The 13,965-nt window shown below is 41.7% G+C and overlaps 1 protein-coding gene across 1 annotated transcript in view; it reads left to right on the top strand.

Moving 5' to 3' along the window:
* The window catches only part of SLC13A1 (solute carrier family 13 member 1), a 53,957-nt gene extending 40,226 nt beyond the window's left edge, over positions 1–13,731 (top strand). Inside the window, exons 9-15 of the mRNA XM_016228140.3 lie at positions 41–139; positions 253–354; positions 6,705–6,811; positions 7,530–7,639; positions 9,970–10,131; positions 11,105–11,242; positions 13,162–13,731. Coding sequence (XP_016083626.1) covers positions 41–139; positions 253–354; positions 6,705–6,811; positions 7,530–7,639; positions 9,970–10,131; positions 11,105–11,242; positions 13,162–13,296 — 853 coding nt within the window. The 3' untranslated portion in view covers positions 13,297–13,731. The remainder of the gene's footprint in view (positions 1–40; positions 140–252; positions 355–6,704; positions 6,812–7,529; positions 7,640–9,969; positions 10,132–11,104; positions 11,243–13,161) is intronic.
* Positions 13,732–13,965: the final 234 nt, after the last annotated feature.

Genomic DNA, 13,965 nt, shown 5'->3' with positions numbered 1-13,965 from the left:
ATCCAAGGACTCACCTTGTTGATCCTGATTGTCCTTTTAGCTTCAAAGAAATGTTCCACTGTGGCAAGACTAAGAACATCAGAGAAAAATCCGCCAGCGAAGTGATTAAAGAAGAGTACAGAAAACTGGGACCGATAAGGTACAGGGCCTGGCTTATCTGTGCAATAGACAGAAAGAGGAAACAAGCAGGCAAGTAAAAGTCTCTTACTCAGCAAAACAGTAGCTGATAATGCGTTTGGTCTTTTCCTCCAGGTATCAAGAAATCGTGACCCTTGTCCTGTTCTTTGCAATGGCCCTGTTATGGTTCACCAGAGATCCTGGATTCATTCCGGGCTGGTCCTTGCTTTTTAAAGAGTAAGTAACATGCAATCCACTCACGAACAATCACTGGTATTTACTGAGCACTTACTGTGTGCAGAGCACTGTATTAAGCTCTTGGGAGCATACAGTACAATACAAAGACACATTCCCTGCCCTATAGAACAGAATTAGCTGACACATTCTCTGCCCATAATGAGCTTTCAGTCTAGAGGACAGACATTAACATAAATAATTTATAACATATAATTTAAAGATAGGTACATAAGTGCTGTGGGGTTGGAGGTAGGGTGACTATCAAGTGTCCAAAGGTCACAGATCCAACTGCATAGATGATGCAGAAGGGAGACCGAGCTGGGGACAAGAGGGTTTAATCAGGGAAAGCCTCTTGGAGGAGATGTGACCTTAAAGCTTTGAAAGTGGGGAGAGTGGTGGTCTGTCATATATGGAGGAGAAGGGAGTCCAGGTTAAGGGGAGGATGCAGAAAAGGGGTCAGCAATGAGATAGATGAGATCAGGGCATATGAGTAGGCTGGCCCTAGAGGAGCAAAGTGTGCAGGCTGGTCTGGAGTAGGTCAGTAAGGGGAGGTAGGAAGAGGCGAGCTGATGGAGTACTTCAAAGTTGATGATAAGGAGTTTCTGTTTGATGTAGAGGTGGACAGGCAGCCATTGGAGGTTCTTGAGGAATGGGGAGGCATGAACTGTTCTCAGACAGCATCACCATTCATAAACAGTTCTTAGCAAATGTCTCCTGGGTACAGAGTGTTGTACTTGAACCCCTCCTCTGAGCAGGGCATTCTACTGGGCACCTACTGTGAGAAGAGCACTGTACTGAGCACCTCCAGTTCCCAATGCTGCCTAAGCCCCTACTGGAAGCAAAGCACTGTACTAAGCACTTACTATGTCACAGCATTGAACTGAGCACCTACTTTAAGCTAAGCACTCTATTGAGTACCTGCTCTGAGCAGAACACTGTACTGAGGACCTACTGTATGCAAAACAAGGTTTAGACACTTGGAGTGTATTATGACTACATAAGATAGAATCACTGCCCTTGAGGAGGTTATAATCTAAGGGGAAAATCTTTTTGGAAATGGAACAACTAGAGATTTCAAAACATTTTGGTTTCCTTTTTCCTTTTCAAGACATGAACTTTTTTCCAAAGATATTTATTCCCTTAAAAATAAGTACCACAACAGGGCTCAAGGCCCATTTTTTTAAAGAGGTTCACACTAAGGAGTCTGATCAATTCTAGAAGATCAAAAATAATAGGCAGTTTAGCATGGGCCTACATACCAGGGCCTAAAAGAAATAAAGACTGGTCCAATGAGAACTGAGCAACAGGCTTAATGAGATCTTCAACCCACTCTACCTTTCCTTCATATCATCTTTTTATAGAAATTTGTGTTTGTGAACTTAGCGATATAGGAAGCAAGGTAAGTGGTGAGATAGTAGAGAGAGAGAGAGAAAGAGAGAGAAAACGATTTGAAAAGTGTGGCAGGGATCAATGAATAATCTGTAAATTCACTGCAGTCAGATCTTCCACAGTGCTTGATTTCAGTCTGAGTTTTGGATGGAATGAAATGGCAGAAGTAGGAAAAGTTCTTCTAACAGATGCAGCCTGGTTATTCTTGAGTCTGTAACAAGCCAACCACAGTGATGCCTTCTGAGAAAGTCATCTCAGTTGCTGAGTAATGCTTCCAACAAAGCACATCTGTCCGGATTCAACATAATGCTGTGTTGGAAAAATCAATCGTCAAACCATCAGTGGTATTTTTAATGGTATTTATTAAATGCTTACTATATGCTAGGCACTGTACTGAGTGATGAGACAGATAATCAGATTCCAAGATAATCTGCAGTCCATGTCCCACATGGGACTCACAGTCTTAATCCTTATTTTGCACATGAGGTGAATGAGGCACAGCGATTTGCCCAGTCACGCACAGCGGACAATTGGTGGAGCTGGTGTTAGGAACCAGGTCCTTCTCACTCCAGGCCCGTGCTCTATCTACTAGACCACACTGTTTCCCTATTTATTGAGCACTTAATCTATGAAAAGCACAATCCCTGCATTCAAAGAGTTTACAGTCTAGCTGGGAAGACAGGTGTTCAAATGCTTCACAGGTCAGGAAAGCAACCCAATATATGTACCTAAGTGCTGTGGGGCTGGATATTGGGGGGAGTACCTAACTGCAGAGGAGGTAGGAGTAAGGGGAATGGATGACACACAGTAGGGAGGGAAAATAAGATGAGGGGAATGAGAGGTTAGTCAGGGATGGATAGGCAATCATCAGAGGTATTTGAGGAGTGGCAAGATATGTACATTATGTTCATATGTGTAATTTTATTTATCCCTTTGCTCTTCCCCCCTCCCAACCCCAAAGCACTTATGTATATATCTGTAATTTTATTTACTTGTATTGATGTCTGTCTCCCCCACTCTAGACTGTGAGCCTGAGGGCAGGGAATGTCACTGTTTATTGTTGTATTGTACTTTCCCAAGCTCTTAGTACAGTGCCCTGCACACAGTAAGTGCTCAATAAATATGACTGACTGACTGAATGAATGAATATTTTTAGAAAAATGATCCAGGTAGCGGAGTGAAGTATGGATTGGAAAGGGGAGAGGCTGGAAGCAGGGAGGTCAATGAGGAGGCTGATGCAGTAGTATAGATAGGATAGGATAAGTAATTGAACCCTGTGGAGTAAATTCTGGAGATATTGTGGATGTAGAAGCAGCAATATTTAGTGACTAACTGAATATGAAGCCTGGAGAAGAGACATGAGTCAAGGATAAAGCTAAGGTGGCAGGCTTGTGAGAAAGGGAATGTGAGAGTATTGCCAGTAGTAATGAGAAGGTCCTGATGAGGAGAAAGTTTTGGAGGGAAGATGAGTTCATTTTGGGCATGTTTTTTTTGAGATGTTGGGAGGATATCCAAGTAGAGATATCCTGAGGCAGAGAAGGGGAGAGTTTGGAACTAGAGATGTATGTAGATTTGGGAGTCAACACAGAAATGACAGTCAAAGCCCTGAGTGGATGAACTCACCAAGGAAGTGAGTGTAAATGGGCAATAGAAGGGAATTCAGACCTGAATCTTGAGGGACTCTCTACATTTAGGGGTTGGGGAGCAGAAGAAGAACTGGTAAATGATCCTGAGACACAGCATGGAATAATGGAAAGAACATGAGCCTGGGAATCAGAGGACCTGGTACTAATGCCAGCTTTGCCAATCACCTGCTGCATATCTTAGGCGAGTTACTTCACTTTCTGTGCTTAGGTTTTCTCACTTGTAAAATGGTGATTCAATACCTTTTCTCCCTCCAAATTAGACTATGAGCCCAATGTGGGACAGGGACTGTGTCTAGACTGATTAATTTGTATCTACCCAAGAGCCTAGACATTGCTTGACACATAGTAAGTGTTTAACAAATATTATTATCATTATAATTATTGATATTATTATTAGAGCAGCCAGAGTGGTAGGAGGAGAACCATGAAAGGATAATGTCAGTGAAACCAAAGTTTGATATTGTTTCCAGAACAAAGGTGTAGTCCACAGGTCAAAGGCAGTGTGAGAAGCAGCATGGCCCAATGGATAGAGCATGGACCTGGGATTCATAAGGTGATTCTGCCACTTATTCGAACAAGTCTTATCTTGGACAAGTCACTTAACTTCTCTGTGATTCATCTGTAAAATGGGAATTGATACTGTGCTTCCCATGTAGGACATGTGCAGTGTCCACCCTGATCATCTTGATTCTCCCACAGTGCTTACTGCAGTGTCTGGCACATAGTAAGCACTTAACAAATATCATTTTTTAAAAAGCAGCTAAGAAGTCAAGGAGAATTAGAATGGAGTAGAGTCTGTGGATTTGTCAGGAAGAAGGTCATTGGCAAACTTGGAGAGGACAGTTTCAATGAAGTGGAAGGTTTAGAAACAAAATTGCAGGGGATCAGGAAGTTGGAGGAAAGGAAGTGGAAGCAGAGGAAGTAACAACTCGTTCAAAGAGTTTGAGCAAGAATAGAAAGAGGGAGATGGAGTTAAGGGAGGAATACTTTAAGATAGAGGGTACATTGGTGTGTTTGAAAGCACAGGGGAAGGAGTCATGGAGAGCGAGCCCTTAAACAGAGCAGCCAGAGAGGGCGGACACAAGTGTTTTTATTATGGTGCAAAGGGATGGGGTCAGAGGTAGGGAAAGATTTCAAAATGAGTTGGGAAATCTTCTCTTGAGTGATTGTCAGGAAGGATGAGAGGGTGGATATGGTGGTTGAAAGGGTCAGAAATTGAGATGGTGAGGAGAAGCTGAGTGCATGCTCATGGCATAAGTCCCAGGGTCAACTGTACCGTGTGAGTTTTCCTTAATGTGGGACCTGGGCTGTACAGAAGCAATGGGTGCTGGCCAAATGTTTTTAAAAACAATTTGCAGAGCTTCATCCTAGCCTTTATCCAAGAGGCCAAGGAAAATTCTACAATAAAATGGGGTGTTGGGAAATCCAGGATTTTGTTGCACTGGAGCAAATGAAGCAAGGGTTTTTTTTATGATCTTTTTGTTGGATCTTTTGGGAACAGATAATTTGAGGTCATAAATTGGAGATACTGAATCCTTGGAATTGGGCAGTCTAAATTCTGTGTCTCATGGATACCTCCTAATGTTTAGAGCCCATCTGTTGGGATCTGGACCGAAAGCAAGTGTGTCTTTTCATATTAAGCAAAGTAATGTTACACAGTGCCTGACCCAACTCAGCAAACTCCAAAGCTGGTGATTACAATCGAAATAAATGGAACCCAGCACAAAGAGCATTCTAGACCCTGGCTACTTCAGTGGAGTGACTCATCTCATAATGGATTGTTTTTGCTGCTATCACCAAAGGAAATAAAATCTGCTCTAGCTCTCCATGGACTCACGCTTGCTTGGAGAAAAATCCTTTGTCTGGATGATGACTACTGTTCCAATGTGCGATTCAGAAGACACAAAAGGACAATTTGAGGGCACTAAGGGATTGCACCATTCAGTCTTGAAATCATCAAGATATGCTTCTTCATTTCTGATTTGTGTATTTCATCATAATTGGGTCCAATGGTAAAAGCACTGTAGTCTTGCATCCTGAGCAACAATTCTTCCTCTCCCACTTGCTCTTCTTCCCTTCTTCCACCAGAGATATGCTTCCTTATTACCAATGGCAACCTAAAGCTTACAATCCAGCTGAGCTACTGGAACTAAAAGCCACCCAATTCATCTTGCAGATGGCCATCCAGGAAATTGAAAACTTGTTTTCAGGAAATCTTTCTTGGAGGGGTCTGATGCTCCAGCTTCAGAGATGCACACAATGAACTCTGTCGCTTTCAGGAATTTCATTATGAAATGCCTGTTTGACTCACCAGAGAGGAATAACAAGAATCACAAATGATGATGAAAACATCAATTCCTAATAGAAAAATGCTTCCCCTTTCCAGGGACTATAACCTCCGAACTGGCTACTTTTAAAGGCAATGAAACCAGGATAAAGAAAATAGTTGAATGCCTTCGTGACTGGGCAGCATTTTGAGGGCATTTTTAGGGAAAGAGTGACCTAAAAACAAGAAGCTTCCAACCCAACCAGAAGCACTGAGTTCAAACAAATACTGAGGGTAAGATTTATTCCAAGCAGACACATAACACAAATGGAATTTTGCCCTAGAAAAGTCCACTTCCACATCATCATGTTCCCTATGCAGGTTTGGTCAGTAAATACAAGACTCTCAGTGATTAGTGAGAGAGCCGCTGAATTAGATTATAAGCCCAGTGAAGGCAAGGACTGGATCATTTTCTTCTTTTCGAATTTCTCAAATTCTGAGTGCCACACTGTGCCCAGAGCAGGTCCTCAAAAAATGCCCTTGAGGATGAAGATGGTGATGATGATGCTGGAATGAGGGCTTCATTTTTCAATGTTTTGGTCAACAATCTGGATGTTAAAAAAAAAAGATATTAAACATGTGAGTGATAAAACTTTAAAGGATTCATTTGTCTAGGGGATACCAATTGTTAATATTAAGAGACTTAGTTGAAGTGCTCTGCACATAGTAAGCGCTCAATAAATACTATTGAATGAAATACTATTGAATGAAATACTCCGGTTTTTTACCATTTGACATAGTACTGTGATAGACTGTGAACATTGTTAATAATGTTAATAATAATGTTGGTATTTGTTAAGCGCTTACTATGTGCCGAGCACTGTTCTAAGCGTTGTGAGGTGTCCACAGTTTAGAGTTATGGTGATGACTTTTCTATTTCATGCTCTAATGTGGTTCAAAGGCTTTCACGGTATTAGCATAATTCATTGGTGTTTTGGACAAGATCTTTGATGCTGCAGGCTGTAAATAGATCTGTAATTTCCCCTCAGGTATAAAGGTTATGCTACGGATTCAACAGTTGCCTTAATAGTGGGCATCCTTTTCTTCCTTATCCCAGCCAAGAGACTGACCAAGACCACAGCCACTGGAGAAATCGGTTGAGTATTATAAATTCCAGATTATAGTGATTTCATATTTACTGTTCTTCCATTCTACCAGCAAAACATTTCCTTCGAGATGTGGGGAAATACTTTAGGGACCCTTCTCTCATTCCATTCCTCAGCAAGCCTAGAGAATTCAAGTTTCAGGTGAAACTTGGGGAGCAGTTTGGCTTAGTGGAAAGAACACTGGTCTGGGCAGAATAGGTCCTGAGTTCAAATCCCAGCTCTGCCATTTACTTGCAAGGTGACCTTCAGCAAGTCACTTAAATTCTCTGTGCCTCAGTTTCCTCATCTGCAAAAATTGGGATACAGTACAAGTTCTACCTTCTACTGAAGATTGTAGCCCCTTGTGAGAACTGATTCTCTTTTATCTGCCCCAGCACTTAGTACAGTACTTTTTTATTATGGTATATGTTAAGCATTTACTATGTGTCAAACATTGTTCTAAATGCAGGGATAGATATAAGTTTATCTGGTTGGGCTTAGTCCCTGTCCCACATGGGGCTCAAAGTCTAAGTAGGAGGTGCTTGGCATATAGTAAGTACTTAACAAATACCATTGTTATTATTATTATTGACTTACAAAAAGGACTGACTCAGTTGATGAAAACAGTGTTAACTTTAGAGATGACCCGCACGCTTGTCAGAAAAGTTTCCTGTCAGGTGGCTATTTTTCAAGTGGCATTCTATTCAATTCTCTTTATTTTTTTTCCAGTTGCTTTTGATTACTCTCCACTGATTACCTGGAAAGAATTCCAGACTTTTATGCCCTGGGACATAGTTATTCTTGTTGGTGGCGGCTTTGCCTTGGCGGATGGCTTTGAGGTAATATACGGAGTTCAGGATATCGAACCAGTCACCTGACTTTTCTAAAGAACAATGCCAAGGAGCTTCCAGCTCTTTCAAGGTCATTCTTATGCTGCAGCTGTAGATTTCAGACACAGCAGACCTCTTAGAAAAACACACAGAATTAGAAGAATTCAGAGGTCTAGCATTATTTCAGGGCAGAAGCATATCTCTTTTTTAGTGATATTTTGGTTTGACAAAAGGGAGTAAAAATTAAAAGATCCACATGTGAAATAACATAGATGCATTGGACACACTGCGGATTCTTTATAGAGGCCATTTTATATACACATGCACGTGTATTTGTGAACCCTTCTGGGCAATGTATGTGGTGCCTGTTGATTTTAAATGTGACCTTATACAAAGATGGGAAGCGTTATGCAACTGACCTTTGAAATTGTGAATAAAGGAGGTCACAAATGTTGATTTTCTAGAATTTCCCCTTCTGTGAGATGAGCTATAAAACCCTTTTATTGTTAGGGTCCTCGTTGCCTGGGAGATCTTTTTCCTGCTTTGAATTTAGTAGAGCTGAAGGAAAAGGTTTCTCGGTTGGAATCAGTCCTGGTTCCAGAAGCCCCAGTCTGGTGAGCTTAACATCATTCACTCAAACAATCCATCAGCCATATTTATTCGTGCTTACTTTGTGCCAAGGACTGTACTAAGCGCTTGGAAGAGTACAACACAGCAATATAACAGACACATTCCCTGCCCAAAAGGCGCTTACAGTCTAGAGGGAGCTGCAGTCTAGAAAACATGCAGGGTTCATGTGGTACAGGCTGGGTTTTGGTTTTCCTATCCTTTCCAGTTTATTTCTAACCTCGAAAGCAACATGGCCTAGGGGAAAGAACAGGGGCCTGGAAATCAGAGGATCTGAGTTCTAATTCCCATTCTACCACTTGTCTGCTTTGTGACTTTGGGCCAGTTACTTAACTTTTCTGTGCTTCAGTTACGTCATCTGTAAAATGGTAAATAAGGCTGTGAGCCCCATGTGGGATATGGACTCTGTCCAATCTGATTAGCTTTTATCTACCATAGTGCTTAGTACAGTGCCTGGAACATAGTAAGCACTTAACAAATACCTTACACTTTGGGACTGCATGAGCAGCAAGTCAGTACTAATCCTAATTTTCAAAAATTGTACTCTGAAATTTGTACTAAGGGGCTAGCCACCTCAGTGTGCAATCCACAATGTCTGCTTCAGTCTGAAATGTTTCAATCAATCAGTGCTATTTATTGAGCACTTATGATGTGCAGAGCACTGTACTAAGCACTTGGAAGAGTACAATACAATAGAACTAGCATACGTGTTCCCTGCCCATAATGAGCTGAATTTAGAACTAAAGTCACTCTCTTCCAGGGTTTCTTTGAGATAGTTGAGGCCCTTAGTATTTCAAATTGGGGAAGTAAATGGAAATTCTCCTCAGTCACACTCAACATGCCGCTGAAATAATAATAAGCCCTATAGTAAAGTCCTTGCCTGGAAATTGGAGCAACAAGGAGTCCGAGGCAGAGAGTTCTCTTCAGGGCAGGAGTCGGGGGTGTCTGACTTTTGAAGTGACTATCAGGAGTGGATGCTCCTTAGAATTTCTCCCCAGCATCATTGCAGGGTGTGATTGACTGTGGTATTCGGTATTGATAAAGTGCCTACACTGACCTGTGCACTGTGTTAAGCAAATTAACTTCGATTTATAGTCCATGAAGATTAGGACTCTTTAGTGTGAAAGGCACAGGTTGAAATTAACAAGTTTGTTCACCAAATTCCATATCCCTAGGAAGAGGGGACTGTTACTGAATTTTGAAGGTGGCAGATTCAAACAAACAGAAGGAGAATTTCCTTAGAGTAACTAGATCATAAACTTACAGGATTAGGAGTTGTGTTGTCCAAAAATCTCCAGAGATTCCAGGAGTTTGAATTAACTGAGACAAGAAATCCAGAATAGAACACTAAAGGGCAAGTTAGGGATGGTACTTTGAGATCACAGAATGGAGGTTTATCAATCAATGGTATTTATTGAGCACTCGCTGTGTAGAGCACTATGCAAGTGCTTGGGAGAGTACAGTATAACAGAATTGGTAGATAAGTTCCCTGAACTTAGCGATCTTACAGTCTAGAAGCTAATATGAAACTAGTAACCCCAAATATCTTTGGTGTCACTGTCAGAGACAGAGTCCTTGGGTCAATGGACAAATGCTCGGACCCGGAAATGGAGTGGTCTAAGGCAGACCCAGAGTACCAGTTTAATACCTTTGGAACAGTATCTTTTTCATCCAGGTTAAATTCTGCTAATAACATTTTATTCTTTTTGTAGGAGTCAGGACTCTCTAAATGGATAGGTGACAAATTAACACCACTGGGATCATTACCAACATGGCTAATAATCCTGATCTCATGTTTGTTGGTCACAAGTGTGACAGAAGTAGCCAGTAATCCAGCTACCATTACTATACTTATGCCTATATTAGCACCACTGGTGAGTATCTCATTTGCACCAATTGTGTACTCAAGAGAATGATGGTAGCATTTTCCGAGGTAAGAAAAGGGCAAGAAATGAATCCATTTGACAGGGGTTTTAGCAAAAGGAAAAGGTCTTGGTAAATAAATAAATGCCAGTCAGTTCTGCCAAGATTTTCAGGGAATTTACTCTCACACTTTCCCTATTCTAGTTCAATTTTCTTGCTAAGATCTTGCAGCAAATAAATGTGACCAATTCATGTTTTAATTGAATGTACTGTTGTGGTACTTAATTGTGGCATGTATAAGTTGATTTTGTTTCATTGACAAGATGTTTTTTTCAGATACCTAGCAGGCCAATTAATCTATGGCTTCCACAGCAAATCATAGGTTTCTGGGACCCCCTTGTTATTTACATACTTCCAGTTAAAAAAAAATTGGTTTACCATCTACCCCTCCTGCCCCCTCCTCTGATTGGTTCCTTAGGCAGGATCTGATTGGTGGGTAAATCTGCCTGTTGGGAATTCACCACCATCTGATAGTTAGGAAAATCTGCCCATCGACTCCTCCGGTCCAGTTTGGAACCAAATGGGAGGGTGATCCAGAGTTCACTCCTACTTGTCCCAGACTGGAGCCTGGCTCTGTCTCCAGGCCCACAGGGTGGAGAGGGGAGAGGAGCAAGTCTGGAGCCTAGAAGGGCAATGGGGAGTCTCCTTCTTGAACACCCGACCATCCGATCCTGACCTGGCTGAGAAAGGGAGTCCCACCCTGCCTCCCCTCTCCCAAACATCATGTCTTCCCTAGCAGTGCCTAAATCAAGCCTTAGAACATATGACGAAGAGTATAAACCTGTTTCATAAACTGGCTCAAAAATGGTCAATCTTTGAGGAATTCACCAAAAATGAAGATTTCTGTCTATAAAGTTGGATTGCCTTAAAGGAACTATTTTTTCTAAAAATCTTTCTGTTCTCTCTGTTTCTCTCATCCCACAGGCTGAAGCTATTCATGTGAATCCACTTTACATTCTGATACCTTCGACTCTCTGTACTTCATTTGCATTTCTCTTACCAGTTTCAAATCCACCCAATGCCATTGTCTATTCCTATGGCCATGTAAAAGTCAACGACATGGTGAGTAGGCTTTAAGAATTCTCTTATTCCTCACACTGTTCTATTTGTAGTTTAGAACTGAGATAAAATAGAAAAAAAATACCATTTTGCCTGAAGCACTGCTAAGGAGCTGCCCAACTGGTTGGAGGTTTATTCTCAAAGAGGGTTAACCTTGGAGGTAACACCAATTAGCTCTGGAGCCCCATACAATGACTGAATAATAATAATAATAACAGTAATTGCGGTATTTGTTAAATGCTTTCTATGTGGCGGGCACTGTACTAAGCCCTGAGGTGGAAAGAAGCAAACTGGGTTGGTGCAGTCTCTGTCCCTCATCAGGCTCACAGTTCTAATCCCCATTTTACAGATGAGATAACTGAGGCACAGAGAAATGAAGTGACTTGCCCGAGGCCACACAGTAGACAAGTGGCAGAGCCAGGATTAGAACCCAAGAGGGTTCTTAGACCCATGCTCTATCCACTACGATATGTTGCTGGACTATCTAAGATCCCAGCTGACCCCAATTACTAATTTCCAGGGTGGCGAGATTAGAACTGATCAAGTGTGGAAAGGGGAAATCTTGGGGAGACTAAAGATAAACAAAAAAACTTAAAAACTTAAGTTATAGGAACCATCTGCCCAGGGCAAGCCTGGAATTCAAAGTTCTAGGGTCCCAGTGGATCACAAACTAAAGGAGAGACTTTAATTGAGCCCTAAGCACTGTTTGTATGCTTGGGAGTAGAATATGTAGGAAATGGGTGGTCAACCTCACCTTTATCTTAGGGCTGGTTAGACTCTGCTGTATTCAGTTCAGGGATGTGGAGAATTTGAATAAGGTTCAGAGGAGATCCAGGAAGAGGAGTAAAGAGTTGAAAAATGATTCTTGAAAAAATCATCATCCTCATCATCATCATCCATGGTATTTATTTAGTGATTACTGTTTGTCCATCATTGAATTAAGCGGTTGAAGAATACAAAGTTCATTCATTCAATCGCATTTATTGAGTGCTTACTGTGTGCAGAGCACTGTACTAAGCACTTGGAAAGTACAATTCGGGAACAGATAGAGTCAGTACCTACCCAACAACAGTAAGTTAGTAGACAACTTTCCTGCCCACAGCGAGCATACAGTCTAGAGTGTAGTCGGAAGGGCAAAAATTATTCCGCTCTAAAAACTGCTGAAGTTGTCCAATAGTGCTCTTCAACTTCATGAAAGTGGGACATACAGTGGATAGTGACCAGCTGAGAAGAAAACCAATGGAATCAGCTCAAAAGGAAACAGAAAAGCTTTATATGAGATAGTGTGATCTGCCCCAACTAGGAGGATTTTCCCCACCACCAGAGTGACATTTCAACAGATGTCCTTAAACCCTTTAAATTTAGAATTGATGATGCTCACCAGGATCAGAGTCCCAACTGGAAGCTGTCAATCAATCAGTCAAACTCATCCACTTGCAAAGAAATTGAACTAGCATAGTTTATCAAACTCTTTAATTAGAGGAATTCGGTCTCATTTAATGCAGCCCTTTACCCCAAGTTTCTGGATCTATATGTGAACAAACTGAGCAATTCAGAATAGGGCATCCTGAAACTATATTCTCAAGATGAGAAGCAGCCTGACCTAGTGCTTAGAGCACAGGCCTGGGTGTCAGAAAGACCCGGATTCTAAATCTGACTCCTCCATTTGTCTTCTCTGTGTGACCTTGGCAACTCATTTCACTTCTCAGTGTCTCAGTCACCTCATTTGTAAAATGTGGATGAAGACTGTGAGCCTCATTTGGGACACAGACTGTGTCCAACCTAGTTAGCCTGTATCTACCAGAGGACTTAGTACAGTATCTGGAACAAAGTGAATGCTTAACAAATACCATAAAAACAATGTATATTTTGTTGCTTTCTTTTGCTCGAGATATTCACTACTACATTTGTTCCTGCTTTAGGTAAAAGCTGGATTGGGCGTTAATCTCATTGGGGTTGTCGTAGTGATGCTTGGCATCACAACATGGGCAGTGCCCATGTTTGACCTCCACAACTTCCCCAGCTGGGCAAATTCTACAAATAAGGCAGGGCCATGACACTGCACCTGGGTGACTTTCTGGGAAGGCCTGCAGCAAGTTTTGAGGAACACCAGAGCACTCTCATGACAACCAGAACTGAGATGGACAGAAATAGGAGCAGAACTCACTGGAACTCTCGCAATTGGAATCCCTACTAAACTCAAAATTGGTCCAGCCAGGCCCTTGCCCTCAGTTCCTGGCCTCCTTCACCAACAACTCGGTTTTAAAAAGCAGTCCGTGATTTTTTACTTCTGGTCACTGTACCTTGCTATGCACTAAAACATGACAGTTGTCTCATTATCAGACAGGTAATGATACTAAGAATCCTCTGAGTGTGTTTTGACCTTGTGTTTTGGTGCTAATTTGGAGATGTAATTCAGAAGCAATCTTCAGTCAATCAATTGTATTTATTGAGCACTTACTGTGTGCAGAGCGCAGTATTAAGTGCTTGGGAGAGTGCAGTATAACAGACACATTTCCTGCCCACGATGAGCTTACAGTCTACTGGGGGAGACAGACATATAAAGAAAAAAATTACAGATATGTACATAAATGCTGTGGGGTGAATAAAGGGAGTAGATCAGGGTAATGCAGAAAGGAGTGGGGGAATAGGAAATAAAGGCTTAGTCAGGGAAGGTCTCTTGGTGGAGATGTGCTTTCAATAAGGCTTTGAAAGTAGGGAGAGTA

This window comes from Ornithorhynchus anatinus, chromosome 10 (assembly GCF_004115215.2).
Source record: "Ornithorhynchus anatinus isolate Pmale09 chromosome 10, mOrnAna1.pri.v4, whole genome shotgun sequence".
NCBI classification, from domain to species: domain Eukaryota; kingdom Metazoa; phylum Chordata; class Mammalia; order Monotremata; family Ornithorhynchidae; genus Ornithorhynchus; species Ornithorhynchus anatinus.
The sequence above is the reverse complement of the archived record's forward strand: the minus strand, read 5'-3'. Positions and strand labels throughout refer to the sequence as shown.